Consider the following 27,118-nt stretch of genomic DNA (forward strand, 5'->3'; position numbering starts at 1 on the left):
TCGATCTAACTTAGGCCAACGCAAAAACCCTTTAAAATGAACTAAAATGATTCAACGTCGATTGATTTGACTTCCACAATATATATTTACACATTATATGTCTGTTTTGTGTTCCTTAGTGGCTTCGGTAACTTCATATATTGAGCCAGGCAGTGTTGTGACTTTAAGCGTTCAACGGCATCTGTTCTGTGGTGCTGAAAAAATAGCTCCCGTTCTCCTGGGCGGAAGAGCTGGACTTTAGTGTTTCTCTTTACCCTTCAAATGACTCATTAGAAATACATACAAATAAGTTTAAATCACTTATTACAAAGATGGAAGTTCATCTTGGCCAATTTGATACTAGATGTAGTAAAAAAAAATAATAAAAAAATGAAAGTGTAAGCTGCGATCGAATCAAAAGCGACCTTTACCGTCATGTGACCAAGAATAAATAATACTGGCTATAAAGTAACACATAAAGTCCATTTAGAAGCAACAACAAAAAAATACGTATTCATTCGCCGATGAATATCTACGAATAGTCAGAATAGTAAAAACGTGACGCTTGATGTGTAACAAAAAAAACAAAAAATAAGTGCAGACCGGATACTTGAGCATCTCCTTTCTTACTCTCCTGAAAACATGTCGACTTACTCAAAATGGACGCTACATTTTTCAACATTTCATGTTAGGCAACTTAAAAAAAGAGTATCCGGACAGAATCAGCAGATTACGTTGAGGAATTCTACAACACAACGACTTTAAAGGGGGAGCAAAGACTAAATCAAATGCCTTTACTTTTTAAAACCGTTTTTTTTTTTTAAACACACAAGCACATTGTCCTAAACATAACGGTCTCACACAATACAAGACTATTGCCGTGACATGAATGATGATCATAGCCAACAATAAGTGTATAATAAAGCAACACAGATGCTTTTCGGGGTTTTCTTACTTGTTTTTCGCTTAGGGCTGTTATTCTGTCGTGTCTTTCGTGTAGTTGTTTCTTAAGCTCTCCATCCTACAATTAAACAAAAACATCATCAGTCAAATAATAGGATTATGAATGGGACCAAAACACCAAGTGTAACCTAACAATGTCGACACGTTTCAAACTTATGTCGTTGCGTTATAAACCAAAGTCACATTTGCTGGACAAAGCAGGTGGAAACTCTGCTAAGTAAACAGGGTTTACAACAAGACAATATAGAGATTTAATGCTGATAAAGTTTCCTGCCACACTCCCTAACCCTAACCAGCCGTGTCTAGAGGACGATTACAAGGCTTTCACAAATAGACATTTTACCTGCGGGTCTTGCTTCATCTGTGCAACTAGTTTCTAACCGGAGGAAGAAAAAAAACGAAAGAGGAATTAGAAAAAAGTGTTTCAAGTTTAGTGTGTAAAAAGACAAGATCAAAGCAGCGAAGCATTAGGAGCGAGTCGGTTTCTACAGCTCATAAATATTCAGGTCGCGTCCTGCTCGCCACACAGGACCACCGCATTATTACAACCTAGTTCTTGATGCTCGAAACAGACCCACGACAATAACAAAGTAGTCTAAAAAGTGTCCCACTCTCATTTGAAAGTGCATGTTTATGGCGTCGCACGCACATACAAGCTAAGCATAACAGAGCACATACTCTTTTTCTCGCTGGGAAAACAAACATGTCACGTTTGATCCCTCTGAGATTTTTTTTCCCCTCCCTACACCACTCACTCGCTCAAAAGACCACAAATAAGGGGGTAGAATGAAACGATGTTTCGTTTTTACCTGATGACATTGGATCTCGACTTTCAACGCCTCTTGCAGGCATTGTAGTTCCATGTTCCGACTTCAAAAACACTTTTGTACCACTTTCGATGTAATCAATGTGAAGTTTAAGTGAATTAAAATGTTTTTTTTTAAAGCGACAATAACAATCGAAAGAAGAACTACTCAGGCTGCAAAGCAAGTTCTTGCTTCTTCGCTGTGTAGAGGGCTCATCACTCACTTTACGCCGCTGAGCAAAGTGCTCTAAACACGGGGGAAAGGTTTCAGCACCTGGACAGATCCACTCTAAAAATAACGCCGCGTCGACGCATCCTCTCCAAACGGTCGATTTATTTTTCTTTTGATCATTTTTAGTTGAATAGTGGGGACTATATTTTGTCCGAGTGAGCGGCTTGATTTCACTTTGCCTGGGGAAAAGTTGCGCTTCGGCTGTCAATGCTAATTCGAAAATTCCCGGATGGAGCAGTGAAAGAACAGAACTCTCCCCTCGTCTGTCTTTCTCTCCCCCTCGGTCACAAAAGCATACACTCAGTCATGCGCACTCTTGAATAAAATACACTCAGGCTGTCCACAATATTGCAAGGATAGATAACTATTTTCTTAAGTCCAGGATAGATAACTATTTTATTAATTAAGTCCAGGATAGATAACTATTTTCTTAAGTCCAGGATAGATAACTATTTGATTAAATCCAGGATAGATAACTATTTTATTAATTAAGTCCAGGATAGATAACTAATTTATTAAGTCCAGGATAGATAACTATTTGATTAAATCCAGGATAGATAACTATTTTATTAATTAAGTCCAGGATAGATAACTAATTTATTAAGTCCAGGATAGATAACTAATTTATTAAGTCCAGGATAGATAACTATTTTTCTTAAGTCCAGGATAGATAACTATTTTATTAATTAAGTCCAGGATAGATAACTATTTTATTAAATCCAGGATAGATAACTATTTGATTAAATCCAGGATAGATAACTATTTTTCTTAAGTCCAGGATAGATAACTATTTTATTAAATCCAGGATAGATAACTATTTGATTAAATCCAGGAGAGATAACTATTTTATTAAATCCAGGATAGATAACTATTTGATTAAATCCAGGATAGATAACTATTTTATTAATTAAGTCCAGGATAGATAACTATTTGATTAAATCCAGGATAGATAACTATTTTATTAATTAAGTCCAGGATAGATAACTAATTTATTAAGTCCAGGATAGATAACTATTTTATTAATTAAGTCCAGGATAGATAACTAATTTATTAAGTCCAGGATAGATAACTATTTTATTAAGTCCAGGATAGATAACTATTTGATTAAATCCAGGATAGATAACTATTTTATTAATTAAGTCCAGGATAGATAACTAATTTATTAAGTCCAGGATAGATAACTATTTGATTAAATCCAGGATAGATAACTATTTTATTAATTAAGTCCAGGATAGATAACTAATTTATTAAGTCCAGGATAGATAACTAATTTATTAAGTCCAGGATAGATAACTATTTTTCTTAAGTCCAGGATAGATAACTATTTTATTAATTAAGTCCAGGATAGATAACTATTTTATTAAATCCAGGATAGATAACTATTTGATTAAATCCAGGATAGATAACTATTTTTCTTAAGTCCAGGATAGATAACTATTTTATTAAATCCAGGATAGATAACTATTTGATTAAATCCAGGAGAGATAACTATTTTATTAAATCCAGGATAGATAACTATTTGATTAAATCCAGGATAGATAACTATTTGATTAATTAAGTCCAGGATAGATAACTATTTGATTAAATCCAGGATAGATAACTATTTTATTAATTAAGTCCAGGATAGATAACTAATTTATTAAGTCCAGGATAGATAACTATTTTATTAATTAAGTCCAGGATAGATAACTAATTTATTAAGTCCAGGATAGATAACTATTTTATTAAGTCCAGGATAGATAACTATTTTCTTAAGTCCAGGATAGATAACTATTTGATTAAATCCAGGATAGATAACTATTTTATTAATTAAGTCCAGGATAGATAACTATTTGATTAAATCCAGGAGAGATAACTATTTTATTAATTAAGTCCAGGATAGATAACTAATTTATTAAGTCCAGGATAGATAACTATAATATTAAATCCAGGATAGATAACTATTTGATTAAATCCAGGATAGATAACTATAATATTAAATCCAGGATAGATAACTATTTGATTAAGTCCAGTAATATGCATAAGGTTAGGCTTTATCACGTGTAGAATAATAGACTTATATTGTGATCATTGTTATGTTCTAATATGTTACTACCAGGTTGTTACTTACCCCCCGCCCCCCCCCCCCCCCCCAAAGAAATGCTCTTTAACACACTCAGAGGGACATTGGGTCTTAACACACACACACTCAGAGGGACATTGGGTCTTAACACACTCAGAGGGACATTGGGTCTTAACACACTCAGAGGGACATTGGGTCTGTAACACACTCAGAGGGACATTGGGTCTGTAACACACTCAGAGGGACATTGGGTCTTAACACACTCAGAGGGACATTGGGTCTGTAACACACTCAGAGGGACATTGGGTCTTTAACACACTCAGAGGGACATTGGGTCTGTAACACACTCACAGGGACATTGGGTCTTTAACACACTCAGAGGGACATTGGGTCTGTAACACACTCAGAGGGACATTGGGTCTGTAACACACTCAGAGGGACATTGGGTCTTTAACACACTCAGAGGGACATTGGGTCTTTAACACACTCAGAGGGACATTGGGTCTGTAACACACTCAGAGGGACATTGGGTCTGTAACACACTCAGAGGGACATTGGGTCTGTAACACACTCAGAGGGACATTGGGTCTTAACACACTCAGAGGGACATTGGGTCTGTAACACACTCAGAGGGACATTGGGTCTTTAACACACTCAGAGGGACATTGGGTCTGTAACACACTCAGAGGGACATTGGGTCTTTAACACACTCAGAGGGACATTGGGTCTTTAACACACTCAGAGGGACATTGGGTCTGTAACACACTCAGAGGGACATTGGGTCTGTAACACACTCTTAGGGACATTGGGTCTTTAACACACTCAGAGGGACATTGGGTCTGTAACACACTCAGAGGGACATTGGGTCTTTAACACACTCAGAGGGACATTGGGTCTTTAACACACTCAGAGGGACATTGGGTCTGTAACACACTCAGAGGGACATTGGGTCTGTAACACACTCAGAGGGACATTGGGTCTGTAACACACTCAGAGGGACATTGGGTCTTAACACACTCAGAGGGACATTGGGTCTGTAACACACTCAGAGGGACATTGGGTCTTTAACACACTCAGAGGGACATTGGGTCTGTAACACACTCAGAGGGACATTGGGTCTTTAACACACTCAGAGGGACATTGGGTCTTTAACACACTCAGAGGGACATTGGGTCTGTAACACACTCAGAGGGACATTGGGTCTGTAACACACTCTTAGGGACATTGGGTCTTTAACACACTCAGAGGGACATTGGGTCTGTAACACACTCAGAGGGACATTGGGTCTTTAACACACTCAGAGGGACATTGGGTCTGTAACACACTCAGAGGGACATTGGGTCTGTAACACACTCAGAGGGACATTGGGCATTTCATGGAGAGGAAAATTAGTTATTCATTGCTCTAGTTTATTCTGAGTAAGACAACTCTGACCTGTAAAAGCACCAGGAGAAGTGAGCTGAGGTCATTTAAAGGTTATGTTCTCTCCCCTTATTGATTTAGCTAGTCAGCCTGGACACCAACAGACATACACCTCTGTTCCTTATAGGCCTATGTGCTTAGATGCCCAGTTAAGAATTGTTCACTGCAGTTATCAACATGTGATCTTGTGTGTGCCAGCTCAGTAAATAAAGGCCTAATGAATTATGTGTTAAAAGCATTATAGTCTTAAATAATTCCACATCTTTCTGTGTCTTTCTAACTAGCATACAGAAGAGCAAATTAATATAAACAAGCGGTCTGAAGTTAGTAGCATATCATCTGAATTATACCAACACTCGGTTGTAGTAACACAGAGATCGGGCTGTAGAGGGGCAGTTAGCCATTTTGTTCTGAGAGAGAGAAACGGGTCATATAGCTAACAGCAAGTAGCCTACCGAGTGTGACGTTTTGCTCACACAAATACATTTCTCCTTTTTCTAATCTGACACCCCTCACCCTGTGCTCAAGGATTTGTCTTCCTCCCTCCCCCTAGCCTCCCGCGTCCTCCCTCCTCCAAGCCACACAGGTCAAGCCGCCATTGGAGCTCCTTTTGGCGTGCTGCGCGAAGGGGGTTGCGGGCTGTGCCAATCAGGAGTTTTCCGCTGCTGCATATGGCTTCAGACCGACGCGAGGTGGGGCGGCGAGCAGCCAATCAGTGCCTCGGAGTGGGTCTGTGTCGGTCGGCCGCGGGGAGGATGTGAGTTGAGAGTTGATGTGAAACAGAGATAGCGTTGCTATGCTTTTCAAATCAACTCAAAGAGAAAACACCACAGGAGTAACCTAGTCTAGAGACGGCTAGTTTCGAATACAAATTAATAAGGGGGGGGCGCAGCTGAGTAGTGTTGCGTGGTGTTCTACAATACTGGGAAATAGGTCTGGAATACATATTACGATATAATTACCGCTTGTAAAACACAGCAAGTGATCCAACGGATACAGTAAAACACAGGCAGCAACAGCGTGGGGGCTATAGCCACGATGTGGGGAAAGTAGCACCATGGACAGCGCTGAAACGCCGCTAAAATAGACTGTTTTCAGGCGGCATCCATTACGTTCTATCGACGTTTTAAAGGAAGTTACTTATTCATGTTGGTCACTTGCCTCGAGTTGTACTCCATTGGTCATATTCATGTAACGTGCTAATCCCTGGGGGTATTCAATGCATAACCACTGTTTTCAACAAGGCATTCTGAAGGGGACCGTTGGTCAAGCAATCCTTCACGGGTAGTAGACTTTTAAAAACCACTCGATAAGTTACAGGCTAGTATACTATTTATTTTTATTTTATTTTAAAAAATAGGGCCTACAATAAATTCCCTAAACTCATTCACACGTAAGAGTAACAACGCTTTTAAGTTTTGTGGACTTAGTTGAGCAGATTTTCTGTCCGGGCGTGAAAGGAAAGCTCCCCTCCCCCCACCACTCTGCACAGGTCGAAGCCAGGCTGTGTGTGTGTGTGTGTGTGTGTGTGTGTGTGTGATGTCTGCCGCCGTGCTACATCAGCTGTTCTTCCTCATTTCACGGCTCAGCGGTGAAACTCTGAACTCCTCGCTGGAAAAACAACCAGTCAGTCACTTTCGATTGCAAGATGCTTTTAGTAAAGCTTCTCTTCACAGCAGCGTCACTGACCGACAATGAACACCAAGATACGACAGCGAAATAGTTATTGCTGTGTGTTTTTGACGTCTAATAAGCTATTAGACCCACCTCTGTTTATATCCTACATGATAGTAGAGGCCTGACAGTACCACTTGATGAACAAACAGAGAATTATTTAACTGGCAACTATTTATTTTTCATGCATGCTCGTTAATACTGTAGCCAGCTAATTACTGTTACAATTGAATGACTTATACGGCTGCGGTATGAAGGTTGGTAACCTATCATTTGAAACCGGTGTAATAAATTAGTCGGCAATTAACTCAGTGGGCGAAATGTTATTACAACTGTGTATTTGGGTTGATATTCATGAATCATAATGATCTGATCCAGTACAGTCAAATAAATAAAAAACGGGTTTAGAACCACACACACACACACACACACACACACACACACACACACACACACACACACACACACACACACACACATTACGTCTTGCCTTTATAAACGGTTTATAAACGGAGCCTAAAGCCTAGACATTAAACATCGTTGTTTTTCTGCAGCCTTCATATTATCTGACGGAGTTCCATCCAGAATATAAAGGTGCTGTTAGACTGTAGAATCTAGTATTACTCTCACGCGCATTAACATCTGCTAATCATGTGTATGTGACAAATAACATTTGATTTGATTTGATTTGAATCCGTTTTAAAGCTGAGAAGTTTCTCTCGCGAGAAGCACTGCTGACTGGTGTAACAACAGAACTCTTACAAAGTCTAAATAGCTCACGGAAGATCTCTTTATAAGGTTCTTGTCACGTTCTGACCTTAGTTCTTTAATTATGTCTTTGTTTAAGTTTGGTCAGGGTGTGAGTTGGGTGGGTTGTCTATGTTCCTTTTATCTATGTTTTGGGATTTCTGTGTTTTGGCCTGGTATGGTTCTCAATCAGAGGCAGCTGTTTATCGTTGTCCCTGATTGAGAACCATATTTAGGTAGCCTGGTTCCTCTTTTGAGTTGTGGGTGATTATTTTCTGTCTTTGTGTATGTCACCAGACAGGACTGTTTCGTTTCGTCCTCGTTGTTATTTTTGTTTTAGTGTTCTGAGTTGAATATAAATATCGTCATGAACACGTACCTCGCTGCGCTTTGGTCCGACCCTTGCTACTCCTCGTCAGAAGAGGAGGACGAGCGTGACAACATGATAACCAATAAAGCCTTATAACTAGCTGTATAACTGGGTTAAAATCCCAAATGCCACCCTATTCCGTATATAGTGCACTATAGTCCAAAGTAAATAGGGAATAGGGTACCATTGGATACCAAGCCCAGGTCCTATTGTCTCCCCAGTGTTATTGTAGTAGGGTAATAGGTGTTGATACCAAGCAGTCAGACAGGGTTGATTTGCTTAGCAACGAGCAGTCAGACACGGTGATTAGCTTAGCAACGAGCAGTCAGACAGGGTTGATTTGCTTAGCAACGAGCAGTCAGACAGGGTGATTAGCTTAGCAACGAGCAGTCAGACAGGGGTGATTAGCTTAGCAACGAGCAGTCAGACAGGGGTGATTAGCTTAGCAACGAGCAGTCAGACAGCGGTGATTAGCTTAGCAACGAGCAGTCAGACAGGAGTGATTAGCTTAGCAACGAGCAGTCAGACAGGGGTGATTAGCTTAGCAACGAGCAGTCAGGTTTAAGTCACTGAACTCTGAACTCTGCCTTGAGCTGTCTGCTGTAGTGTTTTCATTCCAAGGAACTCCTTTAATGGTCAACCACGACAAACCTATCAGGATCCTCCTTTAATAGTGAGCTCCTATCAACCTATCAGGATCCTCCTTTAATAGTGAGCTCCTATCAACCTATCAGGATCCTCCTTTAATAGTGAGCTCCTATCAACCTATCAGGATCCTCCTTTAATAGTCAGCTCCTATCAACCTATCAGGATCCTCCTTTAATAGTCAGCTCCTATCAACCTATCAGGATCCTCCTTTAACTTCATTGGGACAGGGGGGCAGTATTGAGTAGCTTGGATAATAAGGTGCCCAGAGTAAACGGCCTGCTACTCAGACCCAAAATCTATATTTGGGTAGAAAACACTCTGAAGTTTCTAAAACTGTTTGAATGATGTCTGTGAGTATAACAGAACTCATATGGCAGGCAAAAAACCTGAGACAAAATCCAACCAGGAAGTGGAAAATCTGAGGTTTGTCGTTTTTCAAGTCATTGCCTATCGAATATACAGTGTCTATAGGGTGCATGGGCCCTGCTCAACAGTAGTGCACTATATAGGGAATAGGGTGCCCACCTCCTCCCCCTTCTCTCTGTGTTCAGATCAGCCAGTTTGTTATCATGCTGCTGACTCACGATGTGGCCACGGGGCAGTATGGCAGTACCCTCACCATCCAACAGTATACAGTACAGTACTACACCACACAGTATACAGTACAGTACTACACCACACAGTATACAGTACAGTACCACACCACACAGTATACAGTACAGTACTGCACCACACACTATACAGTACTACACCACACAGTATACAGTACAGTACTGCACCACACAGTATACAGTATACAGTACTACACCACACAGTATACAGTATACAGTACTACACCACACAGTATACAGTACAGCACCACACAGTTTACAGTACTCCACCACATAGTATACAGTACAGTACTGCACTACACAGTGTACAGTACAGTACTACACCACACAGTATACAGTACAGTACTGCACCACACAGTATACAGTACTACACCACACAGTATACAGTACAGCACCACACAGTTTACAGTACTACACCACACAGTATACAGTACAGTACTGCACCACACAGTATACAGTACTACACCACACAGTATACAGTACTACACCACACAGTATACAGTACAGTACTGCACCACACAGTATACAGTACTACACCACACAGTATACAGTACTACACCACACAGTATACAGTACAGTACTGCACCACACAGTATACAGTACTGCACCACACAGTATACAGTACTACACCACACAGTATACAGTACAGTACTGCACCACACAGTATACAGTACTACACCACACAGTATACAGTACAGTACTGCACCACACAGTATACAGTACTCCACCACACAGTATACAGTACTCCACCACACAGTATACAGTACAGTACAGCACCACACAGTATACAGTACAGTACTACACAGTATACAGTACAGTACTACACAGTATACAGTACTACACCACACAGTATACAGTACAGTACTGCACTACACAGTATACAGTATACAGTACTACACCACACAGTATACAGTACAGTACTACACCACACAGTATACAGTACAGTACTACACAGTATACAGTACAGTACTACACAGTATACAGTACTACACCACACAGTATACAGTACAGTACTGCACTACACAGTATACAGTATACAGTACTACACCACACAGTATACAGTATACAGTACAGTACTACACAGTATAGAGTACTACACAGTATACAGTATACAGTACTACACCACACAGTATACAGTATACAGTACAGTACTACACAGTATAGAGTACTACACAGTATACAGTACAGTACTACACAGTATACAGTACAGTACTGCACCATACAGTATGCAGTACAGTACTACACAGTATACAGTACAGTAATACACAGTATACAATACAGTACTGCACCATACAGTATACAGTACAGTACTACACCACACAGTATACAGTATAGTACTGCACCACACAGTATACAGTATACAGTACTACACCACACAGTATACAGTATACAGTACAGTACTACACAGTATAGAGTACTACACAGTATACAGTATACAGTACTACACCACACAGTATACAGTATACAGTACAGTACTACACAGTATAGAGTACTACACAGTATACAGTACAGTACTACACAGTATACAGTACAGTACTGCACCATACAGTATACAGTACAGTACTACACAGTATACAGTACAGTACTACACAGTATACAGTACAGTACTACATTACACCGTATACAGTACGGTCCAGTACACCACTGGGGCCAAGATTCCTGTCATCCAGGACTTCTATACCAGGCGGTGTCAGAGGAAGGCCCTAGTCATAGACTGTTCTCTCTGCTACCACACGGCAAGCGTTTACCGGCGCGCAGGTCTAGGTCCAAAAGGCTTCTTAACAGCTTCAAGTGTTAATCTATGTATTACTGTGGAATAGAGTTCCATGTAGTCATGGCTCTATGTAGTACTGTGGAATAGAGTTCCATGTAGTCATGGCTCTATGTAGTACTGTGGAATAGAGTTCCGTGTAGTCATGGCTCTATGTATTACTGTGGAATAGAGTTCCATGTAGTCATGGCTCTATGTAGTACTGTGGAATAGAGTTCCATGTAGTCATGGCTCTATGTAGTACTGTAGAATAGAGTTCCGTGTAGTCATGGCTCTATGTAGTACTGTGGAATAGAGTTCCATGTAGTCATGACTCTATGTAGTACTGTGGAATAGAGTTCCATGTAGTCATGTCTCTATGTAGTACTGTGGAATAGAGTTTCATGTAGTCATGTCTCTGTGTAGTACTGTGGAATAGAGTTCCATGTAGTCATGGCTCTATGTAGTACTGTGGAATAGAGTTCCATGTAGTCATGACTCTATGTAGTACTGTGGAATAGAGTTCCATGTAGTCATGTCTCTATGTAGTACTGTGGAATAGAGTTCCATGTAGTCATGGCTCTATGTAGTACTGTGGAATAGAGTTGGAAGAGTCTGGTCGACTGGCAGATCTGGAAGAGTCTGGTCGACTGGCAGATCTGGAAGAGTCTGGTCGACTGGCAGATCTGGAAGAGTCTGGTTGACTGACAGATCTGGAAGAGTCTGGTCGACTGGCAGATCTGGAAGAGTCTGGTCGACTGGCTGCTCTGGCTGCTCCATGCTGACTGGCTGCTCCATGATGACTGGCAGCTCTGGCTGCTCCATGCTGACTGGCTGCTCCATGCTGACTGGCAGCTCTGGCTGCTCCATGCTGACTGGCTGCTCTGGCTGCTCCATGCTGACTGGCTGCTCCATGCTGACTGGCGGCCCTGGCTGCTCCATGCTGACTGGCGGCCCTGGCTGCTCCATGCTGACTGGCGGCCCTGGCTGCTCCATGCTGACTGGCGGCCCTGGCTGCTCCATGCTGACTGGCGGCCCTGGCTGCTCCATGCTGACTGGCGGCCCTGGCTGCTCCATGCTGACTGGCGGCCCTGGCGGCTCCTTGCAGACTGGCAGCTCTGGCGGCTCCTTGCAGACTGGCAGCTCTGGCGGCTCCTTGCAGACTGGCAGCTCTGGCGGCTCCTTGCAGACTGGCAGCTCTGGCGGCTCCTTGCAGACTGGCAGCTCTGGCGGCATCCTGCAGACAGGCAGCTCTGGCGGCTCCTTGCAGACTGGCAGCTCTATGCAGACTGGCAGCTCCTTGCAGACTGGCAGCTCTATGCAGACTGGCAGCTCCATGCAGACTGGCAGCTCTATGCAGACTGGCAGCTCCTTGCAGACTGGCAGCTCTATGCAGACTGGCAGCTCTGAACAGGCGGGAGACTCCGGCAGCGCTGTAGAGAAGGAAGGCTCTAACAGCGCTAAACAGGCGGGAGACTCCGACAGCGCTGGAGAGGAGGAGGGCTCCGACAGCGCTGGACAGGCGAGGCGCACTGTAGGCCTGATGCGTGGTGCTGGCACTGGTGGTACTGGGCCGAGGACACGCACAGGAAGCCTGGTGCGGGGAGCTGCTACCGGAGGGCTGGGGTGTGGAGGTGGTACTGGAAAAACCGGACCGTGCAGGTGCACTGGAGCTCTTGAGCACCGAGCCTGCCCAACCTTACCTGGTTGAATGCTCACGGTCGCCCTGCCAGTGCGGCGAGGTGGAATAGCCCGCACTGGGCTATGCAGGCGAACCGGAGACACCGAGCGCAAGGCTGGTGCCATGTAAGCCGGCCCAAGGAGACGCACTGGGGACCAGCTGCGTAGAGCCGGCTTCATGGCATTAGGCTCGACGCTCAATCTAGCCCGGCCGACACGCGGAGCTGGAATATACCGCACCGGGCTATGCACCCGCACTGGAGACACCGTGCGCACCACTGCATAACACGGTGCCTGTCCGGTCTCTCTAGCCCCCCGGTAAGCACAGGGAGTCTGCCCAGGTCTCCTACCTGGCGTAGCCATACTCCCTGTTAGCCCCCCCCCAAGAAATTTTTGGGGCTGCCTCTCAGGCTTCCATCCGCTACGTCGTGCTGCCTCCTCATATCTGCGCCTCTCCGCTTTCGCCGCCTCCAGTTCTTCTTTGGGGCGGCGATATTCTCCTGGCTGAGCCCAGGGTCCTCTTCCTTCTAATTCGTCCTCCCATGTCCATACCTCCTCTTTGGGCTGCTCCTGTTGCCTCTTCTCCTGCTGCACCTTTGGGCGGCTACACTCCCCTGGTTTAGCCCAGGGTCCTCTCCCGTCGAGGATTTCCTCCCATGTCCAGAAATCCTTATTGCGCGTCTCCTCGCGCTGCTCCTGCCTGTTGACACGCTGCTTGGTCCTTTTGTGGTGGGTGATTCTGTAACGGTTTTTTTGATGAGAAGGAGAGTCGGACCAAAATGCAGCGTGTAGATTACGATCCATGTTTATTGTGACTATAGCAACACGAATCTAAATACAAACAGTGCAAAACAATAAACGTAATGAAAACCGAAACAGCCTAAACTGGTGCAAACTAACACTAAGGACAATCACCCACAAACACACAGTGAAACCCAGGCTACCTAAATATGGTTCCCAATCAGAGACAATGACTAACACCTGCCTCTGATTGAGAACCATATCAGGCCAGACATAGAAATAGACAAACAAGACATCCAACATAGAATGCCCACCCAGTTCACGTCCTGACCAACACTAAAACAAGGAAAACACACACGAACGATGGTCAGAACGTGACACTGTAGGACCTGTCTTGTTGATAGTGTTGATAGGTTGATAGGTTAAGAAGGTAGAAACTAGGGCCTGTAGGACCTGCCTTGTTGATAGTGTTGTTAAGAAGGTAGAAACTAGGACCTATAGGACCTGCCTTGTTGACAGTGTTGTTAAGAAGGTAGAAACTAGAGCCTGTAGGACCTGCCTTGTTGATAGTGTTGTTAAGAAGGTAGAAACTAGGGCCTGTAGGACCTGCCTTGTTGATAGTGTTGTTAAGAAGGTAGAAACTAGGGCCTGTAGGACCTGCCTTGTTGATAGTGTTGTTAAGAAGGTAGAAACTAGAGCCTGTAGGACCTGCCTTGTTGATAGTGTTGTTAAGAAGGCAGAAACTAGGGCCTGTAGGACCTGTCTTGTTGATAGTGTTGTTAAGAAGGTAGAAACTAGGGCCTGTAGGACCTGTCTTGTTGATAGTGTTGTTACGAAGGTAGAAACTAGGGCCTGTAGGACCTGCCTTGTTGATAGTGTTGTTAAGAAGGTAGAAACTAGGGCCTGTAGGACCTGCCTTGTTGATAGTGTTGTTAAGAAGGCAGAAACTAGGGCCTGTAGGACCTGCCTTGTTGATAGTGATGTTAAGAAGGTAGAAACTAGGGCCTGTAGGACCTGCCTTGTTGATAGTGCTGTTAAGAAGGTAGAAACTAGGGCCTGTAGGACCTGCCTTGTTGATAGTGCTGTTAAGAAGGTAGAAACTAGGGCCTGTAGGACCTGCCTTGTTGATAGTGCTGTTAAGAAGGTAGAAACTAGGGCCTGTAGGACCTGCCTTGTTGATAGTGCTGTTAAGAAGGTAGAAACTAGGGCCTGTAGGACCTGTCTTGTTGATAGTGATGTTAAGAAGGTAGAAACTAGGGCCTGTAGGACCTGCCTTGTTGATAGTGTTGTTAAGAAGGTAGAAACTAGGGCCTGTAGGACCTGCCTTGTTGATAGTGATGTTACGAAGGTAGAAACTAGGGCCTGTAGGACCTGCCTTGTTGATAGTGCTGTTAAGAAGGTAGAAACTAGGGCCTGTAGGACCTGCCTTGTTGACAGTGTTGTTAAGAAGGTAGAAACTAGAGCCTGTAGGACCTGCCTTGTTGATAGTGTTGTTAAGAAGGTAGAAACTAGGGCCTGTAGGACCTGCCTTGTTGATAGTGTTGTTAAGAAGGTAGAAACTAGGGCCTGTAGGACCTGCCTTGTTGATAGTGTTGTTAAGAAGGTAGAAACTAGAGCCTGTAGGACCTGCCTTGTTGATAGTGTTGTTAAGAAGGCAGAAACTAGGGCCTGTAGGACCTGTCTTGTTGATAGTGTTGTTAAGAAGGTAGAAACTAGGGCCTGTAGGACCTGTCTTGTTGATAGTGTTGTTACGAAGGTAGAAACTAGGGCCTGTAGGACCTGCCTTGTTGATAGTGTTGTTAAGAAGGTAGAAACTAGGGCCTGTAGGACCTGCCTTGTTGATAGTGTTGTTAAGAAGGCAGAAACTAGGGCCTGTAGGACCTGCCTTGTTGATAGTGATGTTAAGAAGGTAGAAACTAGGGCCTGTAGGACCTGCCTTGTTGATAGTGCTGTTAAGAAGGTAGAAACTAGGGCCTGTAGGACCTGCCTTGTTGATAGTGCTGTTAAGAAGGTAGAAACTAGGGCCTGTAGGACCTGCCTTGTTGATAGTGCTGTTAAGAAGGTAGAAACTAGGGCCTGTAGGACCTGCCTTGTTGATAGTGCTGTTAAGAAGGTAGAAACTAGGGCCTGTAGGACCTGTCTTGTTGATAGTGATGTTAAGAAGGTAGAAACTAGGGCCTGTAGGACCTGCCTTGTTGATAGTGTTGTTAAGAAGGTAGAAACTAGGGCCTGTAGGACCTGCCTTGTTGATAGTGATGTTAAGAAGGTAGAAATTAGGGCCTGTAGGACCTGCCTTGTTGATAGTGTTGTTAAGAAGGTAGAAACTAGGGCCTGTAGGACCTGCCTTGTTGATAGTGTTGTTAAGAAGGTAGAAACTAGGGCCTGTAGGACCTGCCTCGTTGATAGTGTTGATAGGTTGATAGGTTAAGAAGGTAGAAACTAGGGCCTGTAGGACCTGCCTTGTTGATAGTGTTGATAGGTTGATAGGTTAAGAAGGTAGAAACTAGGGCCTGTAGGACCTGCCTTGTTGATAGTGTTGTTAAGAAGGTAGAAACTAGGACCTGTAGGACCTGCCTTGTTGATAGTGTTGATAGGTTGATAGGTTAAGAAGGTAGAAACTAGGGCCTGTAGGACCTGCCTTGTTGATAGTGTTGTTAAGAAGGTAGAAACTAGGACCTGTAGGACCTGCCTTGTTGATAGTGTTGTTAAGAAGGTAGAAACTAGGGCCTGTAGGACCTGCCTTGTTGATAGTGTTGTTAAGAAGGTAGAAACTAGGGCCTGTAGGACCTGCCTTGTTGATAGTGTTGTTAAGAAGGTAGAAACTAGGGCCTGTAGGACCTGCCTTGTTGATAGTGTTGTTAAGAAGGTAGAAACTAGGGCCTGTAGGACCTGCCTTGTTGATAGTGTTGATAGGTTGATAGGTTAAGAAGGTAGAAACTAGGGCCTGTAGGACCTGCCTTGTTGATAGTGTTGATAGGTTGATAGGTTAAGAAGGTAGAAACTAGGGCCTGTAGGACCTGCCTTGTTGATAGTGTTGTTAAGAAGGTAGAAACTAGGACCTGTAGGACCTGCCTTGTTGATAGTGTTGATAGGTTGATAGGTTAAGAAGGTAGAAACTAGGGCCTGTAGGACCTGCCTTGTTGATAGTGCTGTTAAGAAGGTAGAAACTAGGGCCTGTAGGACCTGCCTTGTTGATAGTGCTGTTAAGAAGGTAGAAACTAGGGCCTGTAGGACCTGCCTTGTTGATAGTGTTGATAGGTTGATAGGTTAAGAAGGCAGAAACTAGGGCCTGTAGGACCTGCCTTGTTGATAGTGTTGTTAAGAAGGTAGAAACTAGGGCCTGTAGGACCTGCCTTGTTGATAGTGTTGTTAAGAAGGTAGAAACTAGGGCCTGTAGGACCTGCCTTGTTGATAGTGATGTTACGAAGGTAGAAACTAGGGCCTGTAGGACCTGCCTTGTTGATAGTGCTGTTAAGAAGGTAGAAACTAGGGCCTGTAGGACCTGCCTTGTTGATAGTGTTGTTAAGAAGGTAGAAACTAGGGCCTGTAGGACCTGCCTTGTTGATAGTGTTGTTAAAAAGGTAGAAACTAGGGCCTGTAGGACCTGCCTTGTTGATAGTGCTGTTAAGAAGGTAGAAACTAGAGCCTGTAGGACCTGCCTTGTTGATAGTGTTGTTAAGAAGGTAGAAACTAGGGCCTGTAGGACCTGCCTTGTTGATAGTGATGTTACGAAGGTAGAAACTAGGGCCTGTAGGACCTGCCTTGTTGATAGTGTTGTTAAGAAGGTAGAAACTAGGGCCTGTAGGACCTGCCTTGTTGATAGTGTTGTTAAGAAGGTAGAAACTAGGACCTGTAGGACCTGCCTTGTTGACAGTGTTGTTAAGAAGGTAGAAACTAGGGCCTGTAGGACCTGTCTTGTTGATAGTGTTGATAGGTTGATAGGTTAAGAAGGTAGAAACTAGGGCCTGTAGGACCTGCCTTGTTGATAGTGTTGTTAAGAAGGTAGAAACTAGGACCTGTAGGACCTGCCTTGTTGACAGTGTTGTTAAGAAGGTAGAAACTAGAGCCTGTAGGACCTGCCTTGTTGATAGTGTTGTTAAGAAGGCAGAAACTAGGGCCTGTAGGACCTGTCTTGTTGATAGTGTTGTTAAGAAGGTAGAAACTAGGGCCTGTAGGACCTGTCTTGTTGATAGTGTTGTTACGAAGGTAGAAACTAGGGCCTGTAGGACCTGCCTTGTTGATAGTGTTGTTAAGAAGGTAGAAACTATGGCCTGTAGGACCTGCCTTGTTGATAGTGTTGTTAAGAAGGCAGAAACTAGGGCCTGTAGGACCTGCCTTGTTGATAGTGATGTTAAGAAGGTAGAAACTAGGGCCTGTAGGACCTGCCTTGTTGATAGTGCTGTTAAGAAGGTAGAAACTAGGGCCTGTAGGACCTGCCTTGTTGATAGTGCTGTTAAGAAGGTAGAAACTAGGGCCTGTAGGACCTGCCTTGTTGATAGTGCTGTTAAGAAGGTAGAAACTAGGGCCTGTAGGACCTGCCTTGTTGATAGTGCTGTTAAGAAGGTAGAAACTAGGGCCTGTAGGACCTGTCTTGTTGATAGTGATGTTACGAAGGTAGAAACTAGGGCCTGTAGGACCTGCCTTGTTGATAGTGCTGTTAAGAAGGTAGAAACTAGGGCCTGTAGGACCTGCCTTGTTGATAGTGTTGTTAAGAAGGTAGAAACTAGGGCCTGTAGGACCCGCCTTGTTGATAGTGCTGTTAAGAAGGTAGAAACTAGGGCCTGTAGGACCTGCCTTGTTGATAGTGCTGTTAAGAAGGTAGAAACTAGGGCCTGTAGGACCCGCCTTGTTGATAGTGCTGTTAAGAAGGTAGAAACTAGGGCCTGTAGGACCTGTCTTGTTGATAGTGATGTTACGAAGGTAGAAACTAGGGCCTGTAGGACCTGCCTTGTTGATAGTGTTGTTAAGAAGGTAGAAACTAGGGCCTGTAGGACCTGCCTTGTTGATAGTGATGTTACGAAGGTAGAAACTAGGGCCTGTAGGACCTGCCTTGTTGATAGTGCTGTTAAGAAGGTAGAAACTAGGGCCTGTAGGACCTGCCTTGTTGATAGTGTTGTTAAGAAGGTAGAAACTAGGGCCTGTAGGACCTGCCTTGTTGATAGTGTTGTTAAGAAGGTAGAAACTAGGGCCTGTAGGACCTGCCTTGTTGATAGTGTTGTTAAGAAGGTAGAAACTAGGGCCTGTAGGACCTGCCTTGTTGATAGTGTTGTTAAGAAGGTAGAAACTAGGGCCTGTAGGACCTGCCTTGTTGATAGAGTTGATAGGTTGATAGGTTAAGAAGGTAGAAACTATGGCCTGTAGGACCTGCCTTGTTGATAGTGTTGATAGGTTGATAGGTTAAGAAGGTAGAAACTAGGGCCTGTAGGACCTGCCTTGTTGATAGTGTTGTTAAGAAGGTAGAAACTAGGACCTGTAGGACCTGCCTTGTTGATAGTGTTGATAGGTTGATAGGTTAAGAAGGTAGAAACTAGGGCCTGTAGGACCTGCCTTGTTGATAGTGTTGTTAAGAAGGTAGAAACTAGGACCTGTAGGACCTGCCTTGTTGATAGTGTTGTTAAGAAGGTAGAAACTAGGGCCTGTAGGACCTGCCTTGTTGATAGTGTTGTTATGAAGGTAGAAACTAGGGCCTGTAGGACCTGCCTTGTTGATAGTGATGTTACGAAGGTAGAAACTAGGGCCTGTAGGACCTGCCTTGTTGATAGTGTTGTTAAGAAGGTAGAAACTAGGGCCTGTAGGACCTGCCTTGTTGATAGTGTTGTTAAGAAGGTAGAAACTAGGGCCTGTAGGACCTGCCTTGTTGATAGTGATGTTACGAAGGTAGAAACTAGGGCCTGTAGGACCTGCCTTGTTGATTGTGTTGTTAAGAAGGTAGAAACTAGAGCCTATAGGACCTGCCTTGTTGATAATGTTGTTAAGAAGGTAGAAACTAGAGCCTGTAGGACCTGCCTTGTTGATAGTGCTGTTAAGAAGGTAGAAACTAGGGCCTGTAGGACCTGCCTTGTTGACAGTGCTGTTAAGAAGGTAGAAACTAGAGCCTGTAGGACCTGCCTTGTTGATAGTGTTGTTAAGAAGGTAGAAACTAGAGCCTGTAGGACCTGCCTTGTTGATAGTGTTGTTAAGAAGGTAGAAACTAGGGCCTGTAGGACCTGCCTTGTTGATAGTGCTGTTAAGAAGGTAGAAACTAGGGCCTGTAGGACCTGCCTTGTTGATAGTGTTGATAGGTTGATAGGTTAAGAAGGTAGAAACTAGGACTTGCCTTGTTGATAGTGTTGTTAAGAAGGTAGAAACTAGGGCCTGTAGGACCTGCCTTGTTGATAGTGCTGTTATGAAGGTAGAAACTAGGACCTGCCTTGTTGATAGTGCTGTTAAGAAGGTAGAAACTAGGACCTACCTTGTTGATAGTGCTGTTAAGAAGGTAGAAACTAGGACCTGCCTTGTTGATAGTGTTGTTAATTAAGAAGGTAGAAACTAGGACCTGCCTTGTTGATAGTGCTGTTAAGAAGGTAGAAACGAGGACCTGCCTTGTTGATAGTGCTGTTAAGAAGGTAGAAACTAGGACCTGCCTTGTTGATAGTGCTGTTAATTAAGGAGGTAGAAACTAGGACCTGCCTTGTTGATAGTGCTGTTAAAAAGGTAGAAACTAGGGCCTGTAGGACCTGTCTTGTTGATAGTGTTGATAGGTTGATAGGTTAAGAAGGTAGAAACTAGGGCCTGTAGGACCTGCCTTGTTGATAGTGTTGTTAAGAAGGTAGAAACTAGGACCTGTAGGACCTGCCTTGTTGACAGTGTTGTTAAGAAGGTAGAAGCTAGAGCCTGTAGGACCTGCCTTGTTGATAGTGTTGTTAAGAAGGCAGAAACTAGGGCCTGTAGGACCTGTCTTGTTGATAGTGTTGTTAAGAAGGTAGAAACTAGGGCCTGTAGGACCTGTCTTGTTGATAGTGTTGTTACGAAGGTAGAAACTAGGGCCTGTAGGACCTGCCTTGTTGATAGTGTTGTTAAGAAGGTAGAAACTAGGGCCTGTAGGACCTGCCTTGTTGATAGTGTTGTTAAGAAGGCAGAAACTAGGGCCTGTAGGACCTGCCTTGTTGATAGTGATGTTAAGAAGGTAGAAACTAGGGCCTGTAGGACCTGCCTTGTTGATAGTGCTGTTAAGAAGGTAGAAACTAGGGCCTGTAGGACCTGCCTTGTTGATAGTGCTGTTAAGAAGGTAGAAACTAGGGCCTGTAGGACCTGCCTTGTTGATAGTGCTGTTAAGAAGGTAGAAACTAGGGCCTGTAGGACCTGCCTTGTTGATAGTGCTGTTAAGAAGGTAGAAACTAGGGCCTGTAGGACCTGCCTTGTTGATAGTGTTGTTATGAAGGTAGAAACTAGGGCCTGTAGGACCTGTCTTGTTGATAGTGATGTTAAGAAGGTAGAAACTAGGGCCTGTAGGACCTGCCTTGTTGATAGTGTTGTTAAGAAGGTAGAAACTAGGGCCTGTAGGACCTGCCTTGTTGATAGTGTTGATAGGTTGATAGGTTAAGAAGGTAGAAACTAGGACCTGTAGGACCTGCCTTGTTGATAGTGTTGATAGGTTGATAGGTTAAGAAGGTAGAAACTAGGGCCTGTAGGACCTGCCTTGTTGATAGTGTTGTTAAGAAGGTAGAAACTAGGACCTGTAGGACCTGCCTTGTTGATAGTGTTGTTAAGAAGGTAGAAACTAGGGCCTGTAGGACCTGCCTTGTTGATAGTGTTGTTATGAAGGTAGAAACTAGGGCCTGTAGGACCTGCCTTGTTGATAGTGATGTTACGAAGGTAGAAACTAGGGCCTGTAGGACCTGCCTTGTTGATAGTGTTGTTAAGAAGGTAGAAACTAGGGCCTGTAGGACCTGCCTTGTTGATAGTGTTGTTAAGAAGGTAGAAACTAGGGCCTGTAGGACCTGCCTTGTTGATAGTGCTGTTAAGAAGGTAGAAACTAGGGCCTGTAGGACCTGCCTTGTTGATAGTGCTGTTAAGAAGGTAGAAACTAGGGCCTGTAGGACCTGCCTTGTTGATAGTGCTGTTAAGAAGGTAGAAACTAGGGCCTGTAGGACCTGCCTTGTTGACAGTGCTGTTAAGAAGGTAGAAACTAGAGCCTGTAGGACCTGCCTTGTTGATAGTGTTGTTAAGAAGGTAGAAACTAGAGCCTGTAGGACCTGCCTTGTTGATAGTGTTGTTAAGAAGGTAGAAACTAGGGCCTGTAGGACCTGCCTTGTTGATAGTGCTGTTAAGAAGGTAGAAACTAGGGCCTGTAGGACCTGCCTTGTTGATAGTGTTGATAGGTTGATAGGTTAAGAAGGTAGAAACTAGGGCCCGTAGGACCTGCCTTGTTGATAGTGTTGTTAAGAAGGTAGAAACTAGGACTTGCCTTGTTGATAGTGTTGTTAAGAAGGTAGAAACTAGGGCCTGTAGGACCTGCCTTGTTGATAGTGCTGTTATGAAGGTAGAAACTAGGACCTGCCTTGTTGATAGTGCTGTTAAGAAGGTAGAAACTAGGACCTGCCTTGTTGATAGTGTTGTTAATTAAGAAGGTAGAAACTAGGACCTGCCTTGTTGATAGTGCTGTTAAGAAGGTAGAAACTAGGACCTACCTTGTTGATAGTGCTGTTAAGAAGGTAGAAACTAGGACCTGCCTTGTTGATAGTGTTGTTAATTAAGAAGGTAGAAACTAGGACCTGCCTTGTTGATAGTGCTGTTAAGAAGGTAGAAACTAGGACCTACCTTGTTGATAGTGCTGTTAAGAAGGTAGAAACTAGGACCTGCCTTGTTGATAGTGTTGTTAATTAAGAAGGTAGAAACTAGGACCTGCCTTGTTGATAGTGCTGTTAAGAAGGTAGAAACTAGGACCTGCCTTGTTGATAGTGCTGTTAAGAAGGTAGAAACTAGGACCTGCCTTGTCGATAGTGCTGTTAAGAAGGTAGAAACTCAGACCTGCCTTGTTGACAGTGCTGTTAAGAAGGTAGAAACTAGGGCCTGTAGGACCTGTCTTGTTGACAGTGCTGTTAAGAAGGTAGAAACTAGGGCCTGTAGGACCTGCCTTGTTGACAGTGCTGTTAAGAAGGTAGAAACTAGGGCCTGTAGGACCTGTCTTGTTGATAGTGCTGTTAAGAAGGTAGAAACTAGGGCCTGTAGGACCTGCCTTGTTGACAGTGCTGTTAAGAAGGTAGAAACTAGGGCCTGTAGGACCTGCCTTGTTGACAGTGCTGTTAAGAAGGTAGAAACTAGGGCCTGTAGGACCTGCCTTGTTGACAGTGCTGTTAAGAAGGTAGAAACTAGAGCCTGTAGGACCTGCCTTGTTGATAGTGCTGTTAAGAAGGTAGAAACTAGAGCCTGTAGGACCTGCCTTGTTGACAGTGTTGTTTTAAGAAGGTAGAGCATCGATTTATTATGGACAGACTTCTCCCCATCTTAGCTACATGTTTTGACCATGATAGTTTACAGTCCAGGGTTACTCCATCCAGGGTTACTTCATCCAGGGTTACTCCATCCAGGGTTACTCCATCCAGGGTTACTCCATCCAGGGTTACTCCATCCAGGGTTACTACATCCAGTGTTACTCCATCCAGGGTTACTACATCCAGGGTTACTCCATCCAGTGTTACTCCATCCAGGGTTACTCCATCCAGGGTTACTCCATCCAGGGTTACTCCAAGCAGGGTTACTCCATCCAGGGTTACTCCATCAAGTGTTACTTCAAGCAGGGTTACTCCATCCAGGGTTACTCCATCCAGGGTTACTCCATCCAGGGTTACTACATCCAGTGTTACTCCATCCAGGGTTACTCCATCCAGTGTTACTCCATCCAGGGTTACTCCATCCAGGGTTACTCCATCCAGTGTTACTACATCCAGTGTTACTCCTTCCAGGGTTACTACATCCAGGGTTACTCCAAGCAGGGTTAATCCATCCAGTGTTACTCCATCCAGGGTTACTCCATCCAGGGTTACTCCATCCAGGGTTACTCCATCCAGTGTTACTACATCCAGTGTTACTCCATCCAGGGTTACTCCATCCAGTGTTACTCCAAGCAGGGTTACTCCATCCAGGGTTACTCCATCCAGGGTTACTCCATCCAGGGTTACTCCATCCAGGGTTACTCCAAGCAGTTTAGTCACCTCAACTTGCTCAATTTCCACATTATTTATTACAATCTTTAGTTGAGGTTTGTGCTTTAGTGAATGATTTGTTCCAAATAAAATGCTTTTAGTTTCATAAATATTTGGGGCTAATTTATTCCTTGCCACCCACTCTGAAACTAACTGCAGCTCTTTGTTGAGTGTTGCAGTCATTACAGTCTCTGTAGTAGCTGACGTGTATAATGTTGAGTCATCTGCATACATAGACACTCTGGCTTTACTCAAAGCCAATGGCAATTCATTAGTCAAGATTGAACAAATTAATGAGCCTAAACAGCTTCCCTTTTTTCAATGCCTGATTCTACCTGGATTATGTTGGAGAGGCTTCCATTAGTGAACACCCTCTGTGTTCTGTTACCTGGATTATGTTGGAGAGGCTTCCATTAAAGAACACCCTCTGTGTTCTGTTACCTGGATTATGTTGGAGAGGATTCCATTAGAGAACACCCTCTGTGTTCTGTTACCTGGATTATGTTGGAGAGGCTTCCATTCTAGAACACCCTCTGTGTTCTGTTACCTGGATTATGTTGGAGAGGATTCCATTCTAGAACACCCTCTGTGTTCTGTTACCTGGATTATGTTGGAGAGGATTCCATTCTAGAACACCCTCTGTGTTCTGTTACCTGGATTATGTTGGAGAGGCTTCCATTAGAGAACACCCTCTGTGTTCTGTTACCTGGATTATGTTGGAGAGGATTCCATTCTAGAACACCCTCTGTGTTCTGTTACCTGGATTATGTTGGAGAGGATTCCATTCTAGAACACCCTCTGTGTTCTGTTACCTGGATTATGTTGGAGAGGATTCCATTCTAGAACACCCTCTGTGTTCTGTTACCTGGATTATGTTGGAGAGGCTTCCATTCTAGAACACCCTCTGTGTTCTGTTACCTGGATTATGTTGGAGAGGATTCCATTAGAGAACACCCTCTGTGTTCTGTTACCTGGATTATGTGGGAGAGGATTCCATTAGAGAACACCCTCTGTGTTCTGTTACCTGGATTATGTTGGAGAGGATTCCATTAAAGAACTCTCTGTGTTCTGTTACCTGGATTATGTTGGAGAGGATTCCATTAAAGAACTCTCTGTGTTCTGTTACCTGGATTATGTGGGAGAGGCTTCCATTAAATAACTCTCTGTGTTCTGTTACCTGGATTATGTTGGAGAGGATTCCATTAAAGAACTCTCTGTGTTCTGTTACCTGGATTATGTGGGAGAGGCTTCCATTAAAGAACTCTCTGTGTTCTGTTACCTGGATTATGTTGGAGAGGATTCCATTCTAGAACACCCTCTGTGTTCTGTTAGACAGGAAACTCTTTATCCACATTATAGCAGGGGGTGTAAAGCCATAACACATACGTTTATCCAGCAGCAAACTACGATCGATAAATGTCAAAAAGCCACACGGAAGTCTAACAAAAACAGCCCCCACAAAACATTTTTTATCATCAATTTCTCTCAGCCAATCATCAGTCATTTGTGTAAGTGCTGTGCTTGTTTGAATTACTGTAGAGCCCTACTGGTATTGGTCAGAAGAAGTGCACTGTGGGAATCGGGGCCATTTGGCTAGCATCCAGAGTGTAATTGTATCACCATGGAAATGGTTTGGCTTTGTCCACAAAATTACATTCGTCTCTAAAAATAAACAATTGTGATTCGTTGAATCTCAGCACTCTCATTGTAAAACCTTGTATTGTTCAGTCCTGGTGAGAAAAATCGTGGAGATCTGGGCCAGCGTCCCAAATGAAACCCTATTCCCTATTCCCTATATATAGTGCACTACTTTAGACCAAGACCCCTTGGGCTATAAATAGGACCCATAAGGCTCGGGGTCTAAAGTAGTGCACTATATATAGGGAATAGGGCTCTGGTCTAAAGTAGTGGACTATATAGGGAATAGGGCTCTGGTCTAAAGTAGTGCACTATATAGGGAATAGGGCTCTGGTCTAAAGTAGTGTACTATATAGGGAATAGGGCTCTGGTCTAAAGTAGTGTACTATATAGGGAATAGGGCTCTGGTCTAAAGTAGTGTACTATATAGGGAATAGGGCTCTGGTCTATAGTAGTGTACTATATAGGGAATAGGGCTCTGGTCTAAAGTAGTGCACTATATAGGGAATAGGATGCCATTTGGGACGGATCCTTTCACTGTTATTCTGAACTTCAGGAACACTTGACGAAGGCAATCTCCCGCTGTCTATTTATTATCTGTGACTGTGCTCTCTGTGTTTCGGCCTTAGCTAACCCTAACCCTAACCCTAACCCTAACCCTAACCCCTAACCCTAACCCTAACCCTAACCCTAACCCCTAACCCTAACCCTAACCCTAACCCTAACCCTAACCCCTAACCCTAACCCCTAACCCTAACCCTAACCCTAACCCCTAACCCTAACCCCTAACCCTAACCCTAACCCTAACCCTAACCCCTAACCCTAACCCTAACCCCTAACCCTAACCCCTAACCCTAACCCTAACCCTAACCCTAACCCCTAACCCTAACCCCTAACCCTAACCCTAACCCTAACCCCTAACCCTAACCCTAACCCTAACCCTAACCCCTAACCCTAACCCTAACCCTAACCCTAACCCCTAACCCTAACCCCTAACCCTAACCCTAACCCTAACCCTAACCCCTAACCCTAACCCCTAACCCTAACCCTAACCCTAACCCCTAACCCTAACCCTAACCCTAACCCCTAACCCTAACCCTAACCCTAACCCCTAACCCTAACCCTAACCCTAACCCTAACCCTAACCCCTAACCCTAACCCCTAACCCTAACCCTAACCCTAACCCCTAACCCTAACCCCTAACCCTAACCCTAACCCTAACCCTAACCCCTAACCCTAACCCTAACCCTAACCCCTAACCCTAACCCCTAACCCTAACCCTAACCCTAACCCTAACCCCTAACCCTAACCCCTAACCCTAACCCTAACCCTAACCCTAACCCCTAACCCTAACCCTAACCCTAACCCTAACCCCTAACCCTAACCCTAACCCTTAGCTGGAGAGAATGACGATGTTTTTCTCTTCTCGCACACAAAGGAAGTGAATTAAATTATTATCAGGGAAAACAACAAACCCTCGTTGCATAGAGGCGATGTTTCTGTGGATAACATGTTTTAGTCTCATCAAGTACAAATCACAATCTCAGGAACACACGGCGCTCATCAGGAACAGTCTGATATGACAAACCCCCGTTCCCTATCTAGTGCACTA

At 44.0% G+C, this 27,118-nt stretch overlaps 1 protein-coding gene across 6 annotated transcripts in view; it reads right to left on the reverse strand.

Moving 5' to 3' along the window:
* The window catches only part of phf21b (PHD finger protein 21B), a 169,223-nt gene extending 166,932 nt beyond the window's left edge, over positions 1–2,291 (reverse strand). For 4 of the 6 annotated variants that reach the window (XR_016486939.1, XR_016486940.1, XM_090201419.1 and 1 more), the window contains exons 1-3: positions 1,752–2,291; positions 1,286–1,318; positions 935–1,000 (exon numbers count right to left, since the gene is read on the reverse strand). Coding sequence is in view for 3 of the 6 variants with exons in the window: in XM_090201419.1 (XP_090057545.1) it covers positions 935–1,000; positions 1,286–1,318; positions 1,752–1,805 (153 nt within the window). In the remaining 3 variants the exon portion in view is untranslated. The remainder of the gene's footprint in view (positions 1–934; positions 1,001–1,285; positions 1,319–1,751) is intronic. The other 2 variants (XR_016486941.1, XM_090201420.1) reach the window with 2 other exon arrangements.
* Between the last annotated feature and the right edge of the window lie 24,827 nt (positions 2,292–27,118).

The sequence above is a fragment of the Oncorhynchus mykiss genome, chromosome 15 (assembly GCF_057628025.1).
Source record: "Oncorhynchus mykiss isolate SJ-2025 chromosome 15, ASM5762802v1, whole genome shotgun sequence".
Lineage (NCBI taxonomy): Eukaryota > Metazoa > Chordata > Actinopteri > Salmoniformes > Salmonidae > Oncorhynchus > Oncorhynchus mykiss.